General features: G+C 46.5%; 1 protein-coding gene across 1 annotated transcript in view; it reads right to left on the bottom strand.

Annotated features, from left to right (window-relative positions):
• The window catches only part of Dnah7 (dynein axonemal heavy chain 7), a 215,196-nt gene that overhangs the window by 30,371 nt on the left and 163,212 nt on the right, over positions 1 to 21,613 (bottom strand). Inside the window, 8 exon segments of the mRNA XM_050159210.1 lie at positions 1,319 to 1,519; positions 2,413 to 2,574; positions 4,471 to 4,647; positions 7,931 to 8,023; positions 9,096 to 9,290; positions 10,746 to 10,872; positions 15,166 to 15,501; positions 16,333 to 16,466. Coding sequence (XP_050015167.1) covers positions 1,319 to 1,519; positions 2,413 to 2,574; positions 4,471 to 4,647; positions 7,931 to 8,023; positions 9,096 to 9,290; positions 10,746 to 10,872; positions 15,166 to 15,501; positions 16,333 to 16,466 — 1,425 coding nt within the window.

Here is a 21,613-nt window from a genome sequence, read left to right as displayed (position 1 = left end):
ATATATATATATGTATATATGCATAGATATTAATGTATGTGGAGGGGAAACACAAAATAACCAATTAAATGGTGAAAAAAAATTAACAGTAGGTAAATATGGAGAAGGACATAGGTTGTTCCTTTTACTATTTTAAAATTTCAACTTTCCTATAAATATAAAACCATTTCCAAATAGATAATTTCCAAATAACGCAAAGCTGTAAAGAGCTGCTATGAGACTTAATGAGATTTTTATGTTGCGTTGGAACCATGCTTCCTATTGCCTCTACCTCTACAAACTGAGTACCAGAAGGAAGAGAAGGGTGCGCTTTCAAAGGGGCTCTGTGCGGCCTGTCACATGGACAGATGCCCTTACTACCTGCGTGGGAGTTCCCAGCTTTCACCACGCCTCATCAGTGCAGGAGCCAGCCAGACACAAGTCTGGGGGATCAGCACAAGGGTGAATCACTTCTAAATGTATATGTGAATTCCTTCCTTCCTTCCTTCCTTCCTTCCTTCCTTCCTTCCTTCCTTCCTTCCTTCCTTCCTTCCTCCTTCCCTTCCTCCCTCCTTCCTCCTCCCTCCCTCCCTCCCTTTTTTTTCTCTCTCTGTCTCTCTTCTTCCTTTCTTTCTTTTGTGTCCAAACTTTTGCTTAGAGAAAGTAGTTTCACTGGTTTCTCTTGATGTGAACATAAATAATGTTCATACATCAAGACAGAACGCTTTTGAGTGCTGAAACTTATCAAGGTTCATAGTGTCTCATATAAAAGAGCCCTTCCATTTTTAATTACAGCGAAACACCATGAAACAATTTTAGGTCCCAGCCATTCAGACAGAATTCTAATCATGAGCACAGTGGGTGTTTTCCCAGCCTGCCTGGTGGCTCCGGAAAAGACCCTTTTGAGCCTCGTCAACCGAGGGGGAAAATCATTTTGGCTCTCATTATGGCTATATGGAGGAAATGTTTTTTATGTTTTAATTTGGAGAGATGGTTCCAGATAGGAAAGGGCTCAGTTCATATCCTGGAACAAGTTCTCGAGCCTTGCAGATTGGCGCTGGGAATGGCTTACAGCTGACTTTCTCAACAGAAGCCTACATTATTGATAGTACCCCATAATATCTCAGCTGAGCAGACATGGAGCCGGTGGTAAAATTAAAATGAAATATTAATAAAATTGACTTCAGCACAGTCAATAATCAGCAATGAAAAGCAACTGTGCTGCGGAGCGGGAGGCCTGCTTAATTTGTAGCCTCACTCTGTGCACACAGCCCCGACCACCGGGGGCCACTTGAACCGCTTTACAGGGCTGAGGGGGCAGGACTTAGCCATCACTAACGGGCTTTTTGCAGCTGCCAAAGAATTCAGGGTCAGAGATCGGGTCCATGAGGTATGATCGGATGATATTAGCCCGTAATCCTTTCGGGGCTTCGTTGGTCATTTTCACTCCGTTCTGCAGGACCGACACGGGGAAATTCGGAGATGGGTAACTGGTCAGCCAGATTCGGAAGTCCGGGTGCGTGGTCTCTGGGCTTAACTCCTGCGAGCAAACAAAGCAGAACGGGAAGTGTGAGTGAGTCCCGAGGGATCATCTCAGTGCACCTGAGGGACAGTCTGGAAAGAGAAACAGCCACACAACAGAGATGAAATTGTTGTGGTTAAAGCGAGAACTCAGAATCACCACACTTCACTGAGACGGCCCAGAGCATACTCAGCCTCCTGATAAAATTAATTCACATGACTATACAGAGCCGGCCCAAAGACTAAAGCTTCTTAAAATGTTCATGTCTGCACTGATATTTCCGAAATATTTACAAAAATAATCCTTTGCTCGGGGCTAGATTAAACCTAACCCCCTCCTCCTGCCGCAGCCAGATTTGGGAGTAGGCAATGCAGTCAGACAAATCAATACTACACCAAGCTAGAATCATTGGTTTAGGAGCCAAGGGCCCTAAAGGCTAAGCACTGGTGTATCCTGAAGGGACCATATCTACCACTCTTAGCTGCACTAGGTCTGAGGCTGGAGGTCACAGAACCTTCCATTAGCGGTGCCACGCCAAGGCCTAGGAGTAACTACTGTGGGCCTGGTCACTGCTGTAAAATGTAGGGTTCACTCCCATCTTTGGGCCTGTTCCTCCAGACTGAGGACATTCTGACACACTGAAGGGGCCCTCTGCTCTTTAAAGGTGTCTGGCTGTGTGTGGGGTTCTCAGCATGAGCCCATCCTTCCTATGGTGTAGCTGCAATGTTAACCTGCAGCCTGTCCAATGAGAGAACAGAAACGAGGCCCTTGGGTGGGCTGGGTATCCACAGTTAGACGGGGAGGTGCACTCGTGGGCGGGGCATGTATCACAGACGGGAGGTGCACTCGTGGGCGGGGTGTGTATCACAGATGGGAGGTGCACTCTAGTAAACACATATGTGCATCGTTACCTCACACACTTTCTCAAGCGTTGGCATCCAGGAGGTGGCAAGATGACAGTTTTGGAGAACCACCCATGTTCCATCCTTGACGGCTTTTTCTAACATCTTCATGGCAATGGGCCCTTGGCCTTGGCCGAGGGAGAGAGAGCTCAGTTTTGAGCCCCCATAGCCCTGCGTGCGAGAACAACAGTGTCACTTAGTGTCATACACCGGCTCAGACAGACGTGACCTGGACATCTGACCAACACTTAGAGGACACAGTGCAGGGATGAGCACGCTAATAAGAGAAAAATTCCCTAAGTTTTTTGGGCTGTTGATGTAAGATATAGAAAACAAAAGCATTAGAAAGATTTTTAATATAGGAGTACAGAAAGGGCACAGCTGTCACTTGGCGACCTTGAAAACATCAGTTTCTGTTAACTGAGTGGCAAAATGAAATACGAATGGGCCGATTAACTCGTCCTGCTACCCTGAGTAAATGCGCCAGTCCCTCTGGATTCTGATAAAATTAGGAGAACGAAAGCATTGGCCACTGACTCCCAGTCAGCAGCTTCCTTAGGAAACTCTGAGCATCTCCCCAGCTTATTTGTGGCTTCCTGAGCTCCTCATTTTGAGGGCAGTTGTCAGTAGGCTTCCAGGAAGAGGCCTCCAGCAGCGGCCGGAGCAGAGGAAGACCTGGGTCCTCTGCAATCGCTCATTGCTTACAGTCACTAACTCCGTGGGGGAAAATCACTTTGGGAAAAAAAAAAAAAAAAAAAGTAGAGGTGGCAACTGGAGTCAATGCAGAAGCATGGCAGAAGCAGGTTCCAGGGAACGTCAACATTGCCTAACACACCAGAGACACACTGAGGGAAAGAAGAGCAGAAAAGAATATTGGAAGCCTGGTAAGAAAAGCCCCGTGGAAGATGGCCACCCTGAGCTACCTCCCCTACTTCCACGATGGATCCGACACTATGTTTCTTACCTGATTCCCAACACACTCTGCCCCAGCTCAATGACTCAAGAAATGCCTCGAGTCATTTCTCCCCAGGCCGACTGGGATGGCCTTATGACTCAGTGGCCCTGCTCCTGAGCTACTTGAAGTCTCCCTCTTTTTAATCATGGCATCATAGCCCAGCACTTCCGTGACAAGCAGTGAGGGCTGTATCAGACAGCCACGGCACTCCTATGGAAGCCAGGTTTTTCGAGTTGAAAGCGGCCGACAGAGGCTACTTTAATCTTAAAGTGACGTCTCTTTCATGGAGCTACCCGCTCTGTGCTTTTGTATCCCTCACTGTGAAATGGAGCTGCCATGGTTTATCTCCAAGTCTTCTGTAAGATTTCCAGGAGGAAACATAAATAACATTCCCCACCAACATTCCCGAGGGGGCACGATCTTCGTGAAATGTTCACATTGGTTTTAGAAACTACAGTGGCGTTCGCACAAAAAGCAATTTAAATCATTCCAAAATGAGAAGAACCAACTCAGAAAGACACAGCCGCCTGCTCGCTACTTTCTTCTAGACAGTGTGGCAGAAGAACATTTATCATAAATAACGGGAATATGTTTTTAAATCTCTTACAAGTGTAGGTAATTGAACATACTGTACTGGCAAAGGGGCTATATAGCTGTAGAGTTGTATAGTTGCTCTGGAGAGTCAAAGAGGGTCCCCTTAGAGGTGAGGAAGAGGGACTAGAACAGATGGTTCACCCTGGAGCAACTGTGTGGACTTGAATGAAACCAACCAAGCTCATGTACTGGCCTAAAAGCTGTGGAGAAAAAAAAAGTCCAGGCTGGTCCTGAACTCATGACCCTCCTGCCTCCATCTCTTCCAGTAAATCCTCTGGCATGTGCCACCACAACCATAAACCCCTAGTTTTAGTTTCACAAGTTGTCTAAGGAGCTACTTTTAATGTAAGCGCTGCCGTCAAGTGCCATTTTCCCAGGACTCTGGGAAGTTTCAGAATCCCAAGCCCTTTCTCCAGTGGAGAGACAATTTGAAGCTTTCTCTTATCCTCTAAGACTTGAGTTACAGCACAAATGAAGGCAACGGCGTCAGCTCACTGCACCTGCTCTAAGGTACCTACCTGGTCGTCTGCGAATTTCAGAAGAGATGCCATGGGATCCGCTCCAGGAGAGAGGACAAAGATCAGCGGTGCACAGCAGTTACTGTCCCCGAACGCCTTGGACAAGTCGAAGGGGGGCGGCTCAATGAAAGAGCGCCCCAGCTTCTTGATTATGAACTCCTGCAACATGGGGATCACCTAAAAGCGACAAGAGCACATCTGACAGAATCGTCCAGATCCTCTGGGTGAAAAGCCAAACAGTGGCTGGGTTGGGAAGCACCTGCCTGTGACCTCAGCACTGGGGAAGCCTGCGGAAGGAAGTTTACAAGTTCAAAGCCAGGCCGGGCTACATCCCAGAGCCTGTCTCAAAACCAAAACAAACCAGACTCTGGATATAAAGATGAGGTTTTAAAAGGGGATCCAGGGCGTTACTGGGACATAAATTCCTTTCAGAAAAACAATTACAGATGATTTAAATAATCACTAATGATTAATATGATCCGCCAATTTTTTAAAAAATTTGTTTGGAGATTATATTATGATAACATCATTTCTTCCTTCTCTTTTCACCCTTCAAGCCCTCTGGTACAGTCCTCCCTGCTCTCTTTCAAATTCACGGCATCTTTTTTCATTCATTGTTATACATATATTCACGAGTACATATAAGTGTTTATATAACATATATTATATACATATACAATATATATATGGATGCTCGGTCTGCACAGTGTTGTGTGTGCGTATTTCCAGGACTGACCATTTGGCACTGGATAATCAGTTGACGTGCTCGTCCTTGGGGGAGACCATTTCTCCCACTCTCGGTGCTTCGTCGTTCTTGGGGTGGCCGAGGCCTTGGGGTTTTAAAACACTGACTATGTCCCCGCAGCTCCCAAGCAGCAATTATCACAGACATCACACACCTCCCTCCCACATCCTTACAAACGGATCGAAATAGTCCAGGTTCGGAGGAAGCCAAGCTCTGTAAAAAGACACACGCCATCGCTCAAGAAGCAAGTCATGCCGGGTTGGCAGATTTTCTGAATACATAGAATTTTCCCAGGTAGAACTCTAAGGGTTGGGGTCTCTGCAGGAATGGATATGTGCTAATAGCTAGGATACCTTCCTCTGTACCATTCCTTATTTTCTAATGTAGATCTTCACCTGGCATCTCTGGGTTGTAACACTAACTGTGACCCAGGTGTGACTTACACAGGGCACAGAACACCATTCTTTTTTTTTTAAATATTTATTTATTTATTATGTATACAATAGTCTGTCTACATGTATGCCTTCAGGCCATGAAGAGGGCACCAGACCCCATTACAGATGGTTGTGAGCCACCATGTGGTTGCTGGGAATCGAACTCAGGACCTTTGGAAGAGCAGACAATGCTCTTAACCACTGAGCTATCTCTCCAGCCCCAGAACACCATTCTTGTTCCAATCTCGACAAACTGTGGCGTGCACCCTCCAAAAATAAAACGCTCATTTGCTGTCCTTATGTGCTCTTTGCTAATTTTGATGGTTCCCTCGGAGCTCAACAAAACTTTGGAAAAGAAAAGCCCGACGGCTGAAGAGGCACAGGTTTGGAGAAGAAACACTCAGCAGACACTAGCGTGCTAATTTTCTCGACAGTCCTGCCTCTGCCTTTGTTCGACTCACTTGTGATGCTCACTTGAAACCTTTTCTAATAGGCGAGAATGAAGCTAGCTAACCTTTCTCTAGCTACGTCGAGTTTTATGTTGAGTTAAATGAACGACAACAGTTTTCAGATTTGTGCCACAACAATAAAGGAGTTGAGTCTCTTGCTCAAAGTCCTGCTGTTGGGTCAAGGAACCACATCTTCTCCCTGGCTTGCTAAGAGCTGCGGGTGTCCACTTGAGACTGAACTAGAGAAGTACTAACACACACTGGCTAACACACACCGGCTAACACACACTGGCTAACACACACCAGCTCCACTAAGGGCAGTGTTTAATCTATCTTTGCCTTCCTTGCTCTGCTGAATACTTGGTTTTCGCCTTTGAATACCGGAAGCAGAATTCAGAAGAACATGTTGCAGTACTGAGAGGCCAATCTACTCCTTCAGGGCCGCCTTTGACACAGCTTCTTTAGAGAAACATGTTTTTATTCCACACACACACTCATAGATTTTGAAATGCACCTTCCCTTTGATAGAGATTTACAGCTACAGATGTGCATACAGCTAACATCACACATATAATTTATTTCATTACCCAACCTCAGTTTGTGTCTCAAGCAGTAGCTACCGAATGCACCTTTAACCCTGCTCTGAAATACAGATGTCTGCTCAAATTCTGAAGTCACAAACTCACTCCATTTCTTCTTCATCTTCTTCTAGAGACTAATCGGTCCTGCCCCACAGAGTGCTGTGAGCGCCTCTGGAAGAACTTAGTCATAGAAGGTTGGTGGCAAGGCAAGCACACCCCCTGCAGAATGGAGCACAGGCTACCTCAGAGGAAGGAGCAATGCAAAGTGTCTGCAAAGGCCCTACAGTCAGCCCAGCAGAATGGCTGCCGATGGGACCACACATATACACAGCACCCCAGCCTAGGGGAGCAATTCCTCGGGCCCGGAACACCCCTCAGCTTGGCGCAAACCGCGGGAGCAATTTGCCAATGCCCAATGTCTAAGAAAGGCACTAATAGCTCCAAACACCAGTTGAGTGTTCTCGGCAACATCTGTTTGAACAAGATTTGTAAGCAAAAATCACTCACGTGTCACAACGCTTTTGAAAACTCTAGCAAATGTGTGTTCCCGTGCATGTGTGTGGCTAGGAACTGAGAGGCAATGGAGAGAGAGCCAGGTCCAGATTAGACTATTTATTTATTTATCTGTGTGTGTGTGTGCGCGCGTGTGTGTGTTGTGTGTGTGTGTGTGTGCACGAGCCATAGTGAGTTACAGGTCAACTTGCATGTGTTCTCTTCTCCTAGAATGTGGGTTCTGGGCCTCTAACTCAGTCACTAGGCTTAAGGTACCTTTACCCACTGAGTCATCTTGCTGGCCCAAGTTAGACTTTTTAATCTCTATTCAATACTTTCGCAGACTCGTGGAAAGACGCAAAGGTGTGGATGAGTGAAACACACCTACACGTGCTTAGTCAAAGCAGGTGTGCTGGCACATCTGTCCCAGCATTCCAGAGGCTGGGGCAGGAGCATCTTGAGGTTGGGGTCAGCCTCGCCTGTGTAGTGAGACTCCCAAATGACAAACAAAGTATTGTAACCAGGACCTACCCAGCAAGGCGGTGATACTGTTCATTCAGATTCAACATCTACTAAATCAGCAGATAGAAACTCTCGAGACTGAGCTTCTATGAGCATAAGATGTTAATTCCAGAAATTCTGAACAACAACAAAATCAAAGAATAAATTCACACACACACACACACGTGTGTTTATTTTTAGATAACTGAATCATGCCTCAGCTAATCTGGACTATCATAAACGTCAGATCCACCTCACCTTGTCTGGCCTCAAACAGCGAATGATGAGCATCCGTTGGAAGTCATTCGCTTTATTCTCCCATTCTTCCGGGAACACCTCATGGTGCGGCTCCTAGAATTATAGGACGTCAGTCAGCGCCAGAGATCGTCTCTAAAAGCACTAATAGTTGACAAATAATCATATTCGTGGGGAAGACATATGATTCGTGAAAACAGAACACCAGTGCCAATGTTATTAAGGGGTGGGGAAATTAATGTCAGTGTGTATGCCTTTGAAATTTCAGAACGAGCTATGTGGCTTCTCTCCATGGCTCAACACAGCGAATGCAGTTGTCGTTTTAAACTGAGAAGAAACACTCACTGACAGATGCTTCTGGGAGTTACTTTCAGCAGCGGCCAGGGCGGATCCAGAGCAGACCCATCCCCAAGGAATGAATTCGGTCTCAGTCACAGGACGTGCAGCCAAGAGCAATGCTGCCAGCCCCCCACCCCCACCCCAGCGCAGCCACTTCCCTAACCCTGGTTTAGCTACAACTGTCTCAATGGAGAGCAGCTACTTGCTGTATTCAAGAAGAGTAAAGATGGCAAGAGCAGAAACAAAGAAGTAGAAAACAGTAACTGGGAACTAGGAAAAAAAAAATTTAGCCTTTATGCCAAAGTAAAGCCGGAAAATGTAAGAAATGCTACCTCTCTTAAAAAGGGAAACAAACTGCTTCATGGCATGTGTTAACTTTCAGGATCTAATTAGAAAGCCGGCGCTTCATAAAAACTGGTTTTGAAATGCCAGCTTTCCCCGCTCTTCCAATTATAAAAGTATTCGCGAGCTCATATTCCACATTCAGAAAAATTTAAACGGCTGTTTGTTAAAATTTTAGTCCATCTCCTGTAATGATCGCTCCAATCTGAGTGGAAATGGAAAAGAAAGACTTGCTGAGGAAATTCAGCAAAACGTTTCTAAAGGCCATGTGGATCAAATCTTCAATCTTTGGAGTTTGGGTAGAAGTAGAAACAGGACCATCGTCTCAGACAGTGACGGAGAAAAGGAGCCAAACTTTGTATTTTAACCACTGACGGGTTGCTGAAGGCTATGAAATCTTGCTTGTGTACAAGGTAAAGATGTGCTTTGTGACATTATTGGCTTCTTCGTTTAAAAGCTTTGGAATAGGGAAAGGGTGAGCACATACCAAGCTGTCGTACACTTTTTTCCATCCGTCCTTCAGGCGCACAAACTCCCTGCGAATGGTCTTGAAGGCCGGCAAGTCGTCTAGACGGCAGATCTCGTCCCAGGACTTTTGAGGAAGCCACGGGCAAGGGTTGGTATAAGGATTGTCCAGCCCAATGCCACCGGTGAGCAGGAATCTCCACTCCGCCTTGTTGATCTGCAGAAGAGAAACACCGTAGAGAGTCACAGAAACTTTCCCTGGTTAGTTTACAGTCATGGCAGAGCAGTGGGGTTCTTTCAGAGTCTCGGGAAATCCCACGGCTGTTAGGGCTGTCTATGGAGTCACGAAAAATCGGAGGACCGAATAGGAGCAGTTAAAAACGTAGCTGCATTTAAATAGCTACTTTTCAATCATTTTTTCTAGAATTGATAGCTTAAAATTTAAGGCCTAAATAAATTCTACTTGAATAATAGATGTTCCTCAAAAATGGTTGCTTACAGTCTCAAATATTGGCTGTGAAAATTCATAGAAAGGTAAGATAGCGAAAATCTGCCATATTTTCATTTATTCTCTATAAAATATAGGGAGTTACTAGGAAGCATGTACAAGAAAATATATGGAAAAATAATAAATATTTTTCCCAATTCCATCAAGATATGATCATATGAAACTTTACCAGTCTTAAAAACAAATACATGAAAAGGCTATGATGTTTCTTTCATAAATAAATAAGTAAAGTACTTCCTATCTTTTAGATAAAGAGAATTTAAAATTGGGCTACATTTGCATGCGATTATTAAAGTCAAATGGTTAGATTTGAGTAATTTCCTTGAGAACGAGAATAAATTATTTAGTAACGTTAAATGTTAAATGCATGGCCACGTGAGACTCCAACAGAAAAAAGTTGTTGTTGTTGTTGTTTATTTTTATACACAGGATACTGCTACGTAGCTCAGGCTGTACTCAGATTTGCTGTACAGTCTAGACTGCGCGCAGCCTCACAATCCTCTTGCTGTAGCTGCCCAAGTGTGGGGATTACAGTTGTGTACTCCGCCAGATTCTTAAACTGAAACATGTAAAAGTCTGCATGACAGTAACATACTCCAGTCTGAAATTTATACTTTACTGCTGTGAAAATCGGCCTTGCCATGTCTTGCTTTGTTTCTCTTCTTCGTCATATGCATATCTACATATATATATATGAATACGTCCCCGTGCAGATTAGCAAACTAATCAATGCTATCACGATAGTGTCGCCTAGCTAGACAAGCAGCATCCATCAGGTCTGGAGGATCCTGAAGCGGGGCTCCTTGCTCAGGGTAAACTTTAGAGCCCACCTTCAATGCTACCACAGAAAAGTGTGGCGATTTCGGGGCTTTGCGGAGGCCTATTCTGGGAAAGCTATTCCACCTGATGATAAGAATTCAGTTTCTACCTCTGACCAGGGTAGGAGCCATGATCGTCTGACCGGCCCCAAAGATTAGAGCACTATGTATTATTATCTTCTCTTTAATACAACTGGGCCTAGAGTTGCAATCCCTGTGTTGACTCTTAAGTTGTATTATCGAGACACAGGGATGCTCAGACACTGACATCACGCCACGGTACATCCCTAAGACCGTCTTCCTGTACCACGAGCATCTGTGTCCTACAGACGGGCCCCTCACTAACCGCATTGTCGTGTATCAGCAGGTTCACGGTGAGGCAGAAGGAGAACAGCATCTTGTCCTTCTCAAAGAGCGAGCGGCAGATGTTGACGTAGAGCGAGTACGTGAAGTGATCCTTCAGGATCTGAAGCCTGAGGACCAACATGGGGGGGGGGAGGAAGCAGAAACGTGGTCACCACAAGGGAAATGCTGAGACCACACAGTACAGACTGTTAGACGTCTGTTCTCATCCAAACACTCAAAGGCCTTCACTCCATACCATCTTACACCTGTCAGAATGGCTAAGATCAAAAACTCTGATGACAGCTTATGCTGGAGAGGAAGTGGGGTAAAAGGAACACTCCTCCATTGCTGGTGGGAAAATTGCTGGTGGGAAAGCAAACTTGTACAGCCACTTTGGAAACCAGTATGGTGGTTTCTCAGAAAACTGGATATCGACCTACTAGAGACCCAGCTATACCACTCTTGGGCATATACCCAAAGGATGCCCTAACATACCATAAGGACACTTGCTCAACTATGTTCATAGCAGCATTATTTGTAATAGCCAGAACCTGGAAACAACCTAGATGCCCCTCACCTGAAGAACTACAGAAAATGTGGTCCACTTACACAATGGAGTATTATTCAGCTGTTTAAAACAATGGCAACACGACATTTTCAGGCAAGTGGAGAGAAGTAGAAAATAAAAATCACCCTGAGTGAGGTAATACAGGCCCAAAAAAGAAAAATATGGCATACACTTACTTATAAGTGGATATTAGATAACCATGCTACAATTCACAGACCCAGAGAGGCTAAGTAACAGGAGGGAACCATGGGAGAAGACACGGAGATAAGAGGAGAGATTTTACGGACGGACTGGGGGCAGCGGGCATGAGAACATGAAGGGTGTGGTTGGGGTGGGCAGAGGGGGGAGAGTATTGAAAGAGATGACTGGATGGGGGGGGCATTTTGGAGTCAGGTGGAAGCCCGGCACAAAGGAAACGCAGGAACCTACAGGGATGAGCCCAGCTAAGACTCTCAGCAACAGTGGACATGTAGCCTGAACTGGCCATCTCCTGTCACCTGACAAGACTCCCAGCAGAGGGACTGGGACACCAACCCAGCCTCCCAACCTTTTCGCCTCCAATCTGTCCTGCCTATGGGATGTGCTGGAGTAAGGTTGGTGCAGAGATTGTGGGAGTGGCCAACCAATGACTGGTCCAGCCCACCCTGACACTGCTGAGAGGGCCAGGACCCAGAGGCTGGATGGCCCCCGAGACCTAGGATGGAACCAAACCTGACTGGAGGGAATAGAATGTCAATGTCACGAAGCCTAACAATATTGGGCTCTACTCATAGATTGGTGACTACGCCAACTGTCCTCAGAGAGCCTTCATCTGGTATCTGATGCGCAGCCAAACATTAGCCCGAGCGCAGGGAATCCTGCTGAAGAGAGGGAGAAAGATTGTACAAGAGCATCACAGGAAAACCCACAGAACCAACTAACCTGGGTTCACAGGCGGTCGCAGAGACTGAACCAACAATCAGAGAGCCTGCATGGGACCGACGTGGGCCCTCTACATGTATGTGACACTTGTTTGACATATGTAAACACATGGTTTACTTGTGAGACTCCTCACAATGGAAGCAGGGCCTGTCCCTAACGCTTTGGTTGGCTTTTGGGACCCTATTCCTCATACTGGGTTGCCTTGCCCAGCCTTATTACAAGGAGTGGTACTTAGTCTTCCAGCAACTTGACATCCCATGCTTTGTTGATACCCATGGGAGGCTGGTACCGCTCTGAACAGAAACAGAGGAGGAGCGGATGGGTGGGGAAGAAGAGAAGGAGGGAGGGCTGGGAGGAGAGAAGGGAGGGGAAACTGTGGTCGGGATGTAAAATAAATAAATTAAATTAATTTAAAAATCACTTCGAAACCTAGTTAGAACTTACTTTTATTATTATTATTATTTATTGCTGTTGCTGCTGCTGCTGTTGGTATTGTTATTATTTATGGTTTTTCAAGATTAGGTTTCTTTGTGTAGCCTGGGCTGTTCTGGAACTTGCTCTGTAGTCTAGGCTGGCTTTGAACTCACAGAGATTTGCCTGCCTCTGACTACTAAAAGCTGGAATTAAAGATGTGTGCCAGCACTGCCTGGCAGGACTTGCTTTAAGACCCAGGAATGTCTCGAACATCTGCCAAGGCCCTGGAGGTCCCTACTGTGAAACAAACCCGATGCCTGTGGAAGGTCGGGGGCCTGGCTTCAGCAGGCTCCTGCTTTAAGATGCAAAGTTGTCTCCTCTTATGTAAGTGTGAAGAGTTTGTTCTTTCTCCTGATAAAGTTAATTTCTAACACAGATGGTCCCTCAGTTAGCAGAGTGGGGATGAACTAAGTGTGGCTTTCTGCTTGGTTACTAAAAGGGGTGAGATGCCTTTCTGTTTTTACGATCTCTCTGCAGATTGCCTGGGATGCGCAGCGCACTCTGGTTTAATGCTGATTCAGTTTTTCAACGACTTTCTTTCTCTAATGCCTTTCTGGAGAGGGTGCCCGGGTTAGGAGAAGATTTAGGTTTTAATTATCCTTCCCTAACAATAGACGCACAACGGAGAACTATTTAAAGAGGAAAGCAGAGAAAACGCTGCGCTGCACGAAATGATGGGCTCGCGTTCCACCGGTAAGGGGTTGGGTGCAGAACGCCGCCGGCCCAGGAGAGCACATACAGTGATTCTATTTAGACGAGCTTCTAAAACGGGAGAACTGATCTGCGGGCTGCAAGCTGGACAGCAGCTGTCCTGCGTGAGGGAAGTCAGTGACTACCAGGGGATGAGAGGTGGCTTCCGGGATGCTGAGGATGCTCTCTGTCTTGGGCGGGGCACAAGCATGCTCCCTGATGAAAGCTCCCTCAGGAACGACTTAAATGCATCTTCTCGAGCAGTCTTTCTATATTCTCATTTACAGTAGCCACACATACAGTTTCCCTTGCTGACAGATAAAAACATTTTAACTACAAGTAAAAAGCTGTGTTTGTTTTCTACATTGTTTTCCAAATCTCATATGAAGGAGAAAGGGATTTGATTTCTTCGTTGATTTCGAGGGTTTTACTTCTAGTGTGAAGAAACACACTAGAACAAGTTCTAATCTGGTATAACAAGAAAAATGAAATATAAAAAAATGTGCTCGAAGCAGGGAATCATTATAGCTTTTCAATCTCATGCAAAAAAAAAAAAAGTTCATTTCAGGGGCAGTCAGAGAATTTTCTCTCCTTAGATTCCAGCAAATACCTAGACTTTAAACTACATAGACAATAACATTCTGATGGCCAGTGTGTTAAACAGGACCGAGATTAGGAGCTGCAGCGAAAAGGAACACTAAAAGCCAGAGAGATGACTCCAGGAAGAACACACTTGCATGCAAGCCTAGGGACCTGAGTTTAAATCCCTAGAAGCCATCAAAGGTTGGATGTGGTAGCGCCTGACTGGAAAATGGTAGGAAGAGACAGGGGAACCCTTGGGTAGCCAGCTCACCTGGGGTACACGGCACCGAGCCACAAATGAGACCTGACCTTCAACAAGCACAAAGTGTGGACCAACCCCAAGGTTGTTCTCTAATCCCCACACAGGTGCTGTGACAGCCTCCTGCCTGCACAGGCATCTCTCTCTCTCTCTCTCTCTCTCTCTCTCTCTCTCTCTCTCTCCCTCTCTCTCTCTCTCTCCCTCTCCCCCTCCCCCTCCCCCTCCCCCTCCCTCTCCCTCTCCAGCATAGAAAACAGATGTGTCCAATGTACTAGGAACATAGGGAAACTTTGAAAAGAAAGACCACCTACAATTTTCTTCTTCGGTAATCCTCACGAACTTGAAAACTTCCAGAACAAAAAAAACAAACACCCCAAGCAAATATCAAACTAAAACGTGCCTCTCACCGACAACAAATCAAATGAGTTTTATACTTTCATCGACCTAAGGTTAAACAAGATCTTGATACTTGGAAGTTTTTTATACCCTGGTCAAAAGTAAATAAGGCATTCTCTATGGGTAATCGCAGTGTGAAAAGCTGTGTGGTTGGTATTTGCTTTAGCCCTGGTGCCTGGCACAGTTCCCAAGCAGGACACCCAAAGGGGAACCTTCAGTTTGGGAGGTGGCTCAGAGTCCCCTTGTCACGGGAGGATACAGCTCCTCTCTCCATCCCTGCGGTTAACAGGTGTTCCCCAGATGGGAATGAGCGCTAACTGCCTCCCTTTTCTAGGTTGGTGTGGCAGCCCTACAGCTCCGCCAAGAGTCGTTTCCCAGACTGAAGTTACAGGCATTGGCTCTGTTTCCGACTCCAGGATGCATGGAGCTCTCTTTGGGCTCGGGACTGTGATGCTCATGCCGTCCTGGATTTCAATAACCCCAGCCGTCATTCCCACTAACTTAGTACCGGCTAGCGGTTCCTTCGCGCACCTTTTCAGTAGGATTTCGGATTTCTCCGAGTTCTCGATGGACAGGATGAAAAGGTTAATGAACCAGGTCAGCGAGTACTGGTACATGGGCTCGATGTTGGCCAAGTCGGCGATGGAGAAGAAGAGGATGGAGGAGTGGACGGCGATGGGGCGGTAGCCCATGCGCGTATCGTCGATCTTCTTCTCCGTCTCCTCGGCCACTTCCTGCTTTTGAGAAATCTCATTAGCCAAAGCCTTGGAGGAAGACAGTATCTTAATGGCCGTCTCATCTTCTAGGATATTGCCTTCTGACGACGAAAGGACTTCTAAAATCTTGTCTTCGATTTCCTTTAGCTGCCTGGAAGGAAGCACAGCTTTCTCAGGACAAAAAGAAACGGCTTCCAAGTCATTTCAAACATACCGTCTTTTCTCAGAAACAATGACAAAGTAATCTAAAGAAAGGCACCACGACATGAAAGATATCTGGAAAAGGATGCTTCAAAATTAACTTCGTGTCTTGTGAAATGTCACCAAGACGCCGCTTCCCTGCTCCAGCTCCCTTGCCACTGTACTGTCCTCTGCCACCCCGGACCTCAGCTAGGTTCACCCCGTTCAGCTCCTGCATTTAGACACGACTTAGAGAGCTTCGCTGTGACAGAGACGCTATCAGCAGAAAGTGGGAAACAGTTTGTGTTTTCATTCCCACCCGGCTCACAGCGAACAGAAACTTCAGGTCACCTCGGACTGAAACCCCGTGTCCGAGCCTGTGGCAAGTCTCCTGGGTTTTCCTGTGTCTGAGAAAAGGATTCAAGAACGTAGCTCTCCAAGTTAGTACAGAGGCTCTATGGTCCCCGCATTACTAAATTTTCCACTGGCGCCACTGGCGGGGAGGAGCTGGAGAGAGTGCTTTGCTCTTCCAGAGGACCCAAGTTCAGTTCCCAGTACCCACACCAGGCACTCACAACTGCCCGTGACTCCACTTCCAAGGGTTCCTATGCCTGTTCACCCTTTCCTGGCCTCCAAAAGCAACCACCTCTGTGGCACACAGACACTTATGTAAACAAGTATACACACCTTTAAAGCAAATTCTGGTTTGGGACACCTATTTAAACTAAATAGATGCTTAGATGGACTTTAACTTATCCTAATCACAAACTAAATACTAACTCCGCATTTTATGGTTTCAAACCTTTTGTTCTCAGCTCCCTGCAGGATCAAGGCTTGCTTTTCTTCTTCCAGATCTGGCCTTTCCCGGGCCACCACAATTCCCAAAAGCTGATCCTGCATTCCCTCCATAGTTATCATGAAGTTCAACAATGTGACCTACAAGTCAAAGAAATTATTTTGAACTCTCATTGTTTTTTTTTTCCCCCAGTAAGAAAGCTTCTGTGTGTGACTCGGGGTTTCATCCGTATTTCAGACATACTGTATGAAAACAGAATTCACAGAGAGCAGAGCAGGAGGTACGGGCCAGCCTGACTGTTGGTTTAAAAAACCCACAAAAGTTGTGACCGTCAGAAATTGAACGCTTAGAACAGTTTATTCATTCCCAGTTCAAACTGCTCCGATTTCTGTCGGTTTTTAACAGCAATCAATGAGAATGAGGTTGGAAAGAGTCTTAATACAGGCTGGGCTGATTCTCATTTTAAGGCCCCTGGAGGTGTATACCAAACAATCTTGAGAGAGCTATTTTTATGTTAATGAGTCTTTTATGCTAACGAGCCACTATCCTGCAGAAAGAAACACCGGGAAATTTACATTTTAATAGTGCCCATCAAGGGCTGTCTGTGGATGTCCACTCCATCCAGGTATCTAATTAGCTGGGGGCGGGGTGTGGTTGTACACCCTTACTTACAATACTTCCTTTCCTGGTTCTTCCCGATGAATATGTTAACGTTCTATATAAAAAAAACTACGGAGACCTCGAGAACAATGGCAATGGGTTTTTGATCCTACTGCACCTATTGGCTTTGGGGGAGCCTAGGCAGTTTGGATGCTCACCTTACTAGACCTGGATGGAGGTGGGTGGTCCTTGGACTTCCCACAGGGCAGAGAACCCTGATTGCTCTTTGGGCTGACGAAGGAGGGGGACTTGATTGGGGGAGGGGGAGGGGGAGGGAAAGGGGAGGCGGCGGTGGGGAAGAGACAGAAATCTTTAATAAATAAATAAATTAAAAAAAACTATTGACAGTTCCTGCCAGCTCTGGAATGATCTCCATACTTCACTTCCACTCCCTGAAGATGCACCAGCATTTCCGGCTCCCCTCTGGGTTTCACATCCCAGCCCCGCCCTCTGTAGCCTGCTCCCTTCCCGGCCCCTCTGTAGCCACCAATGCCCGCAGCAAGGCGACAGCGGCTGTCTAGTTCTGGCCACCAGGAATCCCGAGGCCAATGGACACCTCCTTGAGCTTGGCTTCCTTTGAAAGTCTCGCGTGATTGTTTTTTTTTTGTATATTTGTCAGTCTGCTGCCCGCACGCCTTAGCGTCCGCAACCTCATCTTCAGCTTCCACGGCTTCCTTTCACGCCTTTTACTTGTCTACAAGCGAGCTGACGATGGAACACGTAAGGAAGGGCTGTTAAATGCCTCCCTTGACTTCAGCCCGTGCGCAGCTGAACACCCTGACCCTGGAAATACACGGGTGCTGACCCACCTCCTCCTGGACACCATCCCAGCGCATTCCACCTTTCCCCCACAGCTCCCTGTGCTTTGTAATTGGCTCCTAACTTCTCACGGCACACACGGCACACACGTGACTGGATGCAGTCACCGTGGCTCCGAGGCTCGAGTGAAGGCAGCTCTAGCCGAGGGACTGTCTGTTACTTGACTTTGTAAGAAAGGCCAATGCTTGCTGGCTGTGGAGTAGTTTCCTGTCATTTCTAGCTCCTAAAATTTTAGCCATTTGATGATAATTTCCCAAGAAACTTCCTAGAATACAATGAATCAGGCTGTATGCTAGGAAGAAGAGAAAGAAGATAGTCTGGTGTGGGAGGTCCTTCTGTCTGTGTGTTGCTTTTCTTGGTTAATGAATAAAGAAACTGCCTTGGCCTGCTGATAGGGCAGAACCTAGCTAGGGCAGGGATACTGAACTGAATGCTGGGAGAAAGAAGGGCGGAGTCAGAGAAGCTATGGAGCTGGTGCCAGAGTCAGTGATGCCGGAACTTTGCTGGTAGGACACGACTTCGTGGTGATATACAGATTAATAGAAATGGGTTAAATTAAGATGTAAGAGTTAGCCAATAAGAAGCTGGAGATAATGGACCAAGCAGTGATTTAATGAATACAGTTTCTGTGTGATTATTTCTGTTCTGGGTGGCCAGGATGAACAAGCGACTTGCTACTCCTTGCAACAATAGTCTTCTTGTTTACTTGGGGAGGTGGTCTGAATGGGTATGCACCCCCATCCCACCCTATAGACTCACGTGTGTGAATGCTTGGCCTATAGGGAGTGGCACATTAGTGGCGCTTGCTTGTTGCAGTAGATGTGGCCTTGATCGTGAGAGTGTGTCACTGTGGAGACAGACTTTGAGGTCTCACATATGCTCAGACTATGCCCAGTGTGAGACACAGTTCACTTCCTGTTCCCTCCAGATTAAGATGGAGAACTCTCAGCTCCTTCTCCAGCACCATGTCTGCCTGCATTCCGCCATGTTTCTAGCCAAGGCAGTAATGAACCAAACTGCTGAACAGTAAACCAGCCCCAACTAAATGTTGCCCTTTATAAGGGTTGTTATTGTCATGGGTGTCTCTTCACGGCAATAAGGACTTGCTGGTCAGAGGTCACATCTTCTGTGTGGTTATTTCGGTTCTGAAGTTTATCGAGATGGGGACTCCCCACTCCCCACCAGGACCTCCTGCTCTCTACCTATCCTTACCTGGAGAATTCCCCTGGACCTAGAGGAATGACCATACCTGAAAGCTGCCTCTGAGCCTGGACGTCTGATTTATCTCTAGGGTGACCCTTCCTGCTAGGAGTCTTCCCAGTGCTGTACACATGGTAACCAAGACTTAGACTCGGAGTCTTGCTGTAGGGCCCTGTCGCCACAGGCGCAGCTTATGATAGGAGGGCGCCACTCAACGCAAATGGATAGAGGATTCATCGCTAGACTTTATAAAAACCTCTATTCCCCCACAACAGAACAAGTAAATAAAACATACAACAATTAAACGGGTTAATGACTTGAACGGACAGTTACAAAAAGTGAAATACAAATGGCCAACAAACATGAAAAATTGTTTACGCTCCCTAAGCCGTCAGAGGAAAACCAAAAACTATATTGAGAGTCCCTATCACCCGAGTCGAATGACAGCCATTGAAAAAACAAATAGTCCATGTGGATAAGGACTCAGGGGAAGGAACCCTGATAATAGTGGGGATATAAACTTACCCAGACTCTGAAAATCAGTTATGGAGGTTTCCCCAAAAGACTAGAGAAAGAGCTTCCATGTGTCCAGGCAATACCAGCCCTGGGAATTTACCCAAAAGCCTCCTGACCAGCTTATCCCATAGACCCGTGCACACCAATGCTTAATACAACACTGTGCACACAGCTAAATTACAGAACCAACCTAGGTGTCCAGCATCAGGGGTGTTCATCAGGAAAAGGTGACGTATATGCATAATGGAATTTTTTTCAACCATAAAGAATAAAGGGGAAAGGGAAAGGAAGAAAGATAAGGAGGAGGAAGGCGAGGAGGAAGAAAGGGGGAGGAAGGAAAGAGGAGGAGAGGCGGTAGGTAAGAAAGGGGGAGAGGAGCGGTGGCTGCTTTCCACTTGCAGACTCGGCTCCACACTGCACCAAGTCCCGGCACAAAAACAGAAGGTTAGCCCTCTTCAATCCAGGATTTAAGTTGGGTACAGACTACAGGGCCAGGGCACGTCCCGCCACTCTTCCGGGCGAGGGCTAGTAGTATTCAATTCTCAAACCTCTGAGTTGTAGAGAACATTTGGTGGCTCTCTCTGACTTGTAAACTGTTGTACGGTCCACACTCACAGGTCTCCCCTTCCCCCAAGCACAGGTATGCAGTGTGGTCACAGTTGCCATGGCTCCGGTTTTGTCTTTTTGGTGTCAGGACATTGTCCTGACATCTGGCTATGGTACAGGGGCCATCCCATTTCCCTGCCTTCCCTGGCAGGAGTCTGCCCCCTCTGCAGGGATGTGGCATTTTGGTTTTGTCTCGAAATGTGCTCCCTGGGGCATAAGCGCAAAGGAGCGTCCTCTGGTACCCTTAGGGGTGACTCACTTCTCCACCCAAAGCCAGACACCGCCTTTGTTCCCTCCCCTCACTTTCTCAGTGCTCAGCCTCCAACACCACTAGGCATGGGTTAGATGGATGCCATCTTAGGTTTAGATGAGATAATTATCATGGAAAAACCATAATTGATCCTATTAACAGATCAATCCTGCATGAGAAACCAACTACACGGGCTGTACTGTCTCCATGCAGAAACGGCATTAGTCACACACGCGGCTCTAACTTTTCTCTTGCTGCACGCAGACACAAGCCTGTTCATTGCTAGCCTATTAATGTCAGATCTTTAAAACCAAGATTTTGCAAATGCAGCCACGTGTTCACAGAGCATTTAAAATCCTACAAGCGCAGCACCGTGATTTCATTTTCGTCGAAACTCAGAAGGATGATAGCGGCGTGGCTCCTCCCTTGGGCGCTTTGGAAAGCAAAAAGTGCAGGCGAGGCCTAAACTGTCGGAGGGAGAGGATGTGTGTAAATTTGCAAATGAAAGCAAGTCACAGCCTCACCAAGCTTCCTAATCCCTGCTTAATCAATCCCAGCAATTAAAATAATAGAGCAATAAAGCCCTCTGAGGATCATAGGGATTTCAGCATTGAGTTATGCCCTCGCAGCTCAGCTCGACTTCTGTCATGACCGGTTATTATCCAGCCAAGAGCTGTTCACGCCGGACGTGAGACTGCCGTGTGCCTTATTGGGAAGTAAAAAGGGTTTTGTTCGTAGTGTTTATTAATATTTTTCTTAACACAGCCTTGATATTTTATTTCCTCACGTTTTATTCTTTTCTCCTTATATTGAAAAGTTAGATAGTCACGCTAACGTTTCGCGCGCACATAAATGTCTGCTAGGCCTCATTGTGAGCGTTTATAGAGCTAACTGATTTAGTTTTCAGGTCGCTCAGTGACACGGTAACTTTTATTGTGACCATTTACAGACGGGACTGATGCACGGGGACGCTAAACTAGCTGTCCGAGCCTGTCACAGAGCAGCAGCCCAAATCCACACTCGCACGGCGCTGGTCTCTTTCCTAGCGTGTAAGGAGATCCTCGGTATTTTAACTGCTCCGAGAACAGTGTGTTTTAGCTGATTAAAAACAGTAGCCACAGTATGTTCATTATGTTTGCAAAGTCAAGCTGAATTCTCTCTCTCTCTCTCTCTCTCTCTCTCTCTCTCTCTCTCTCTCTCTCTCTCTCTCTCTCTCTCACACACACACACACACAC

This window comes from Alexandromys fortis, unplaced genomic scaffold (genome assembly GCF_014885135.2).
Source record: "Alexandromys fortis isolate MF-2015 unplaced genomic scaffold, M_Fortis_MF-2015_v1.1 scaffold_65, whole genome shotgun sequence".
NCBI classification, from domain to species: domain Eukaryota; kingdom Metazoa; phylum Chordata; class Mammalia; order Rodentia; family Cricetidae; genus Alexandromys; species Alexandromys fortis.
Note: the sequence above shows the minus strand (reverse complement) of the source record. Positions and strands in the feature narration are given on the sequence as shown.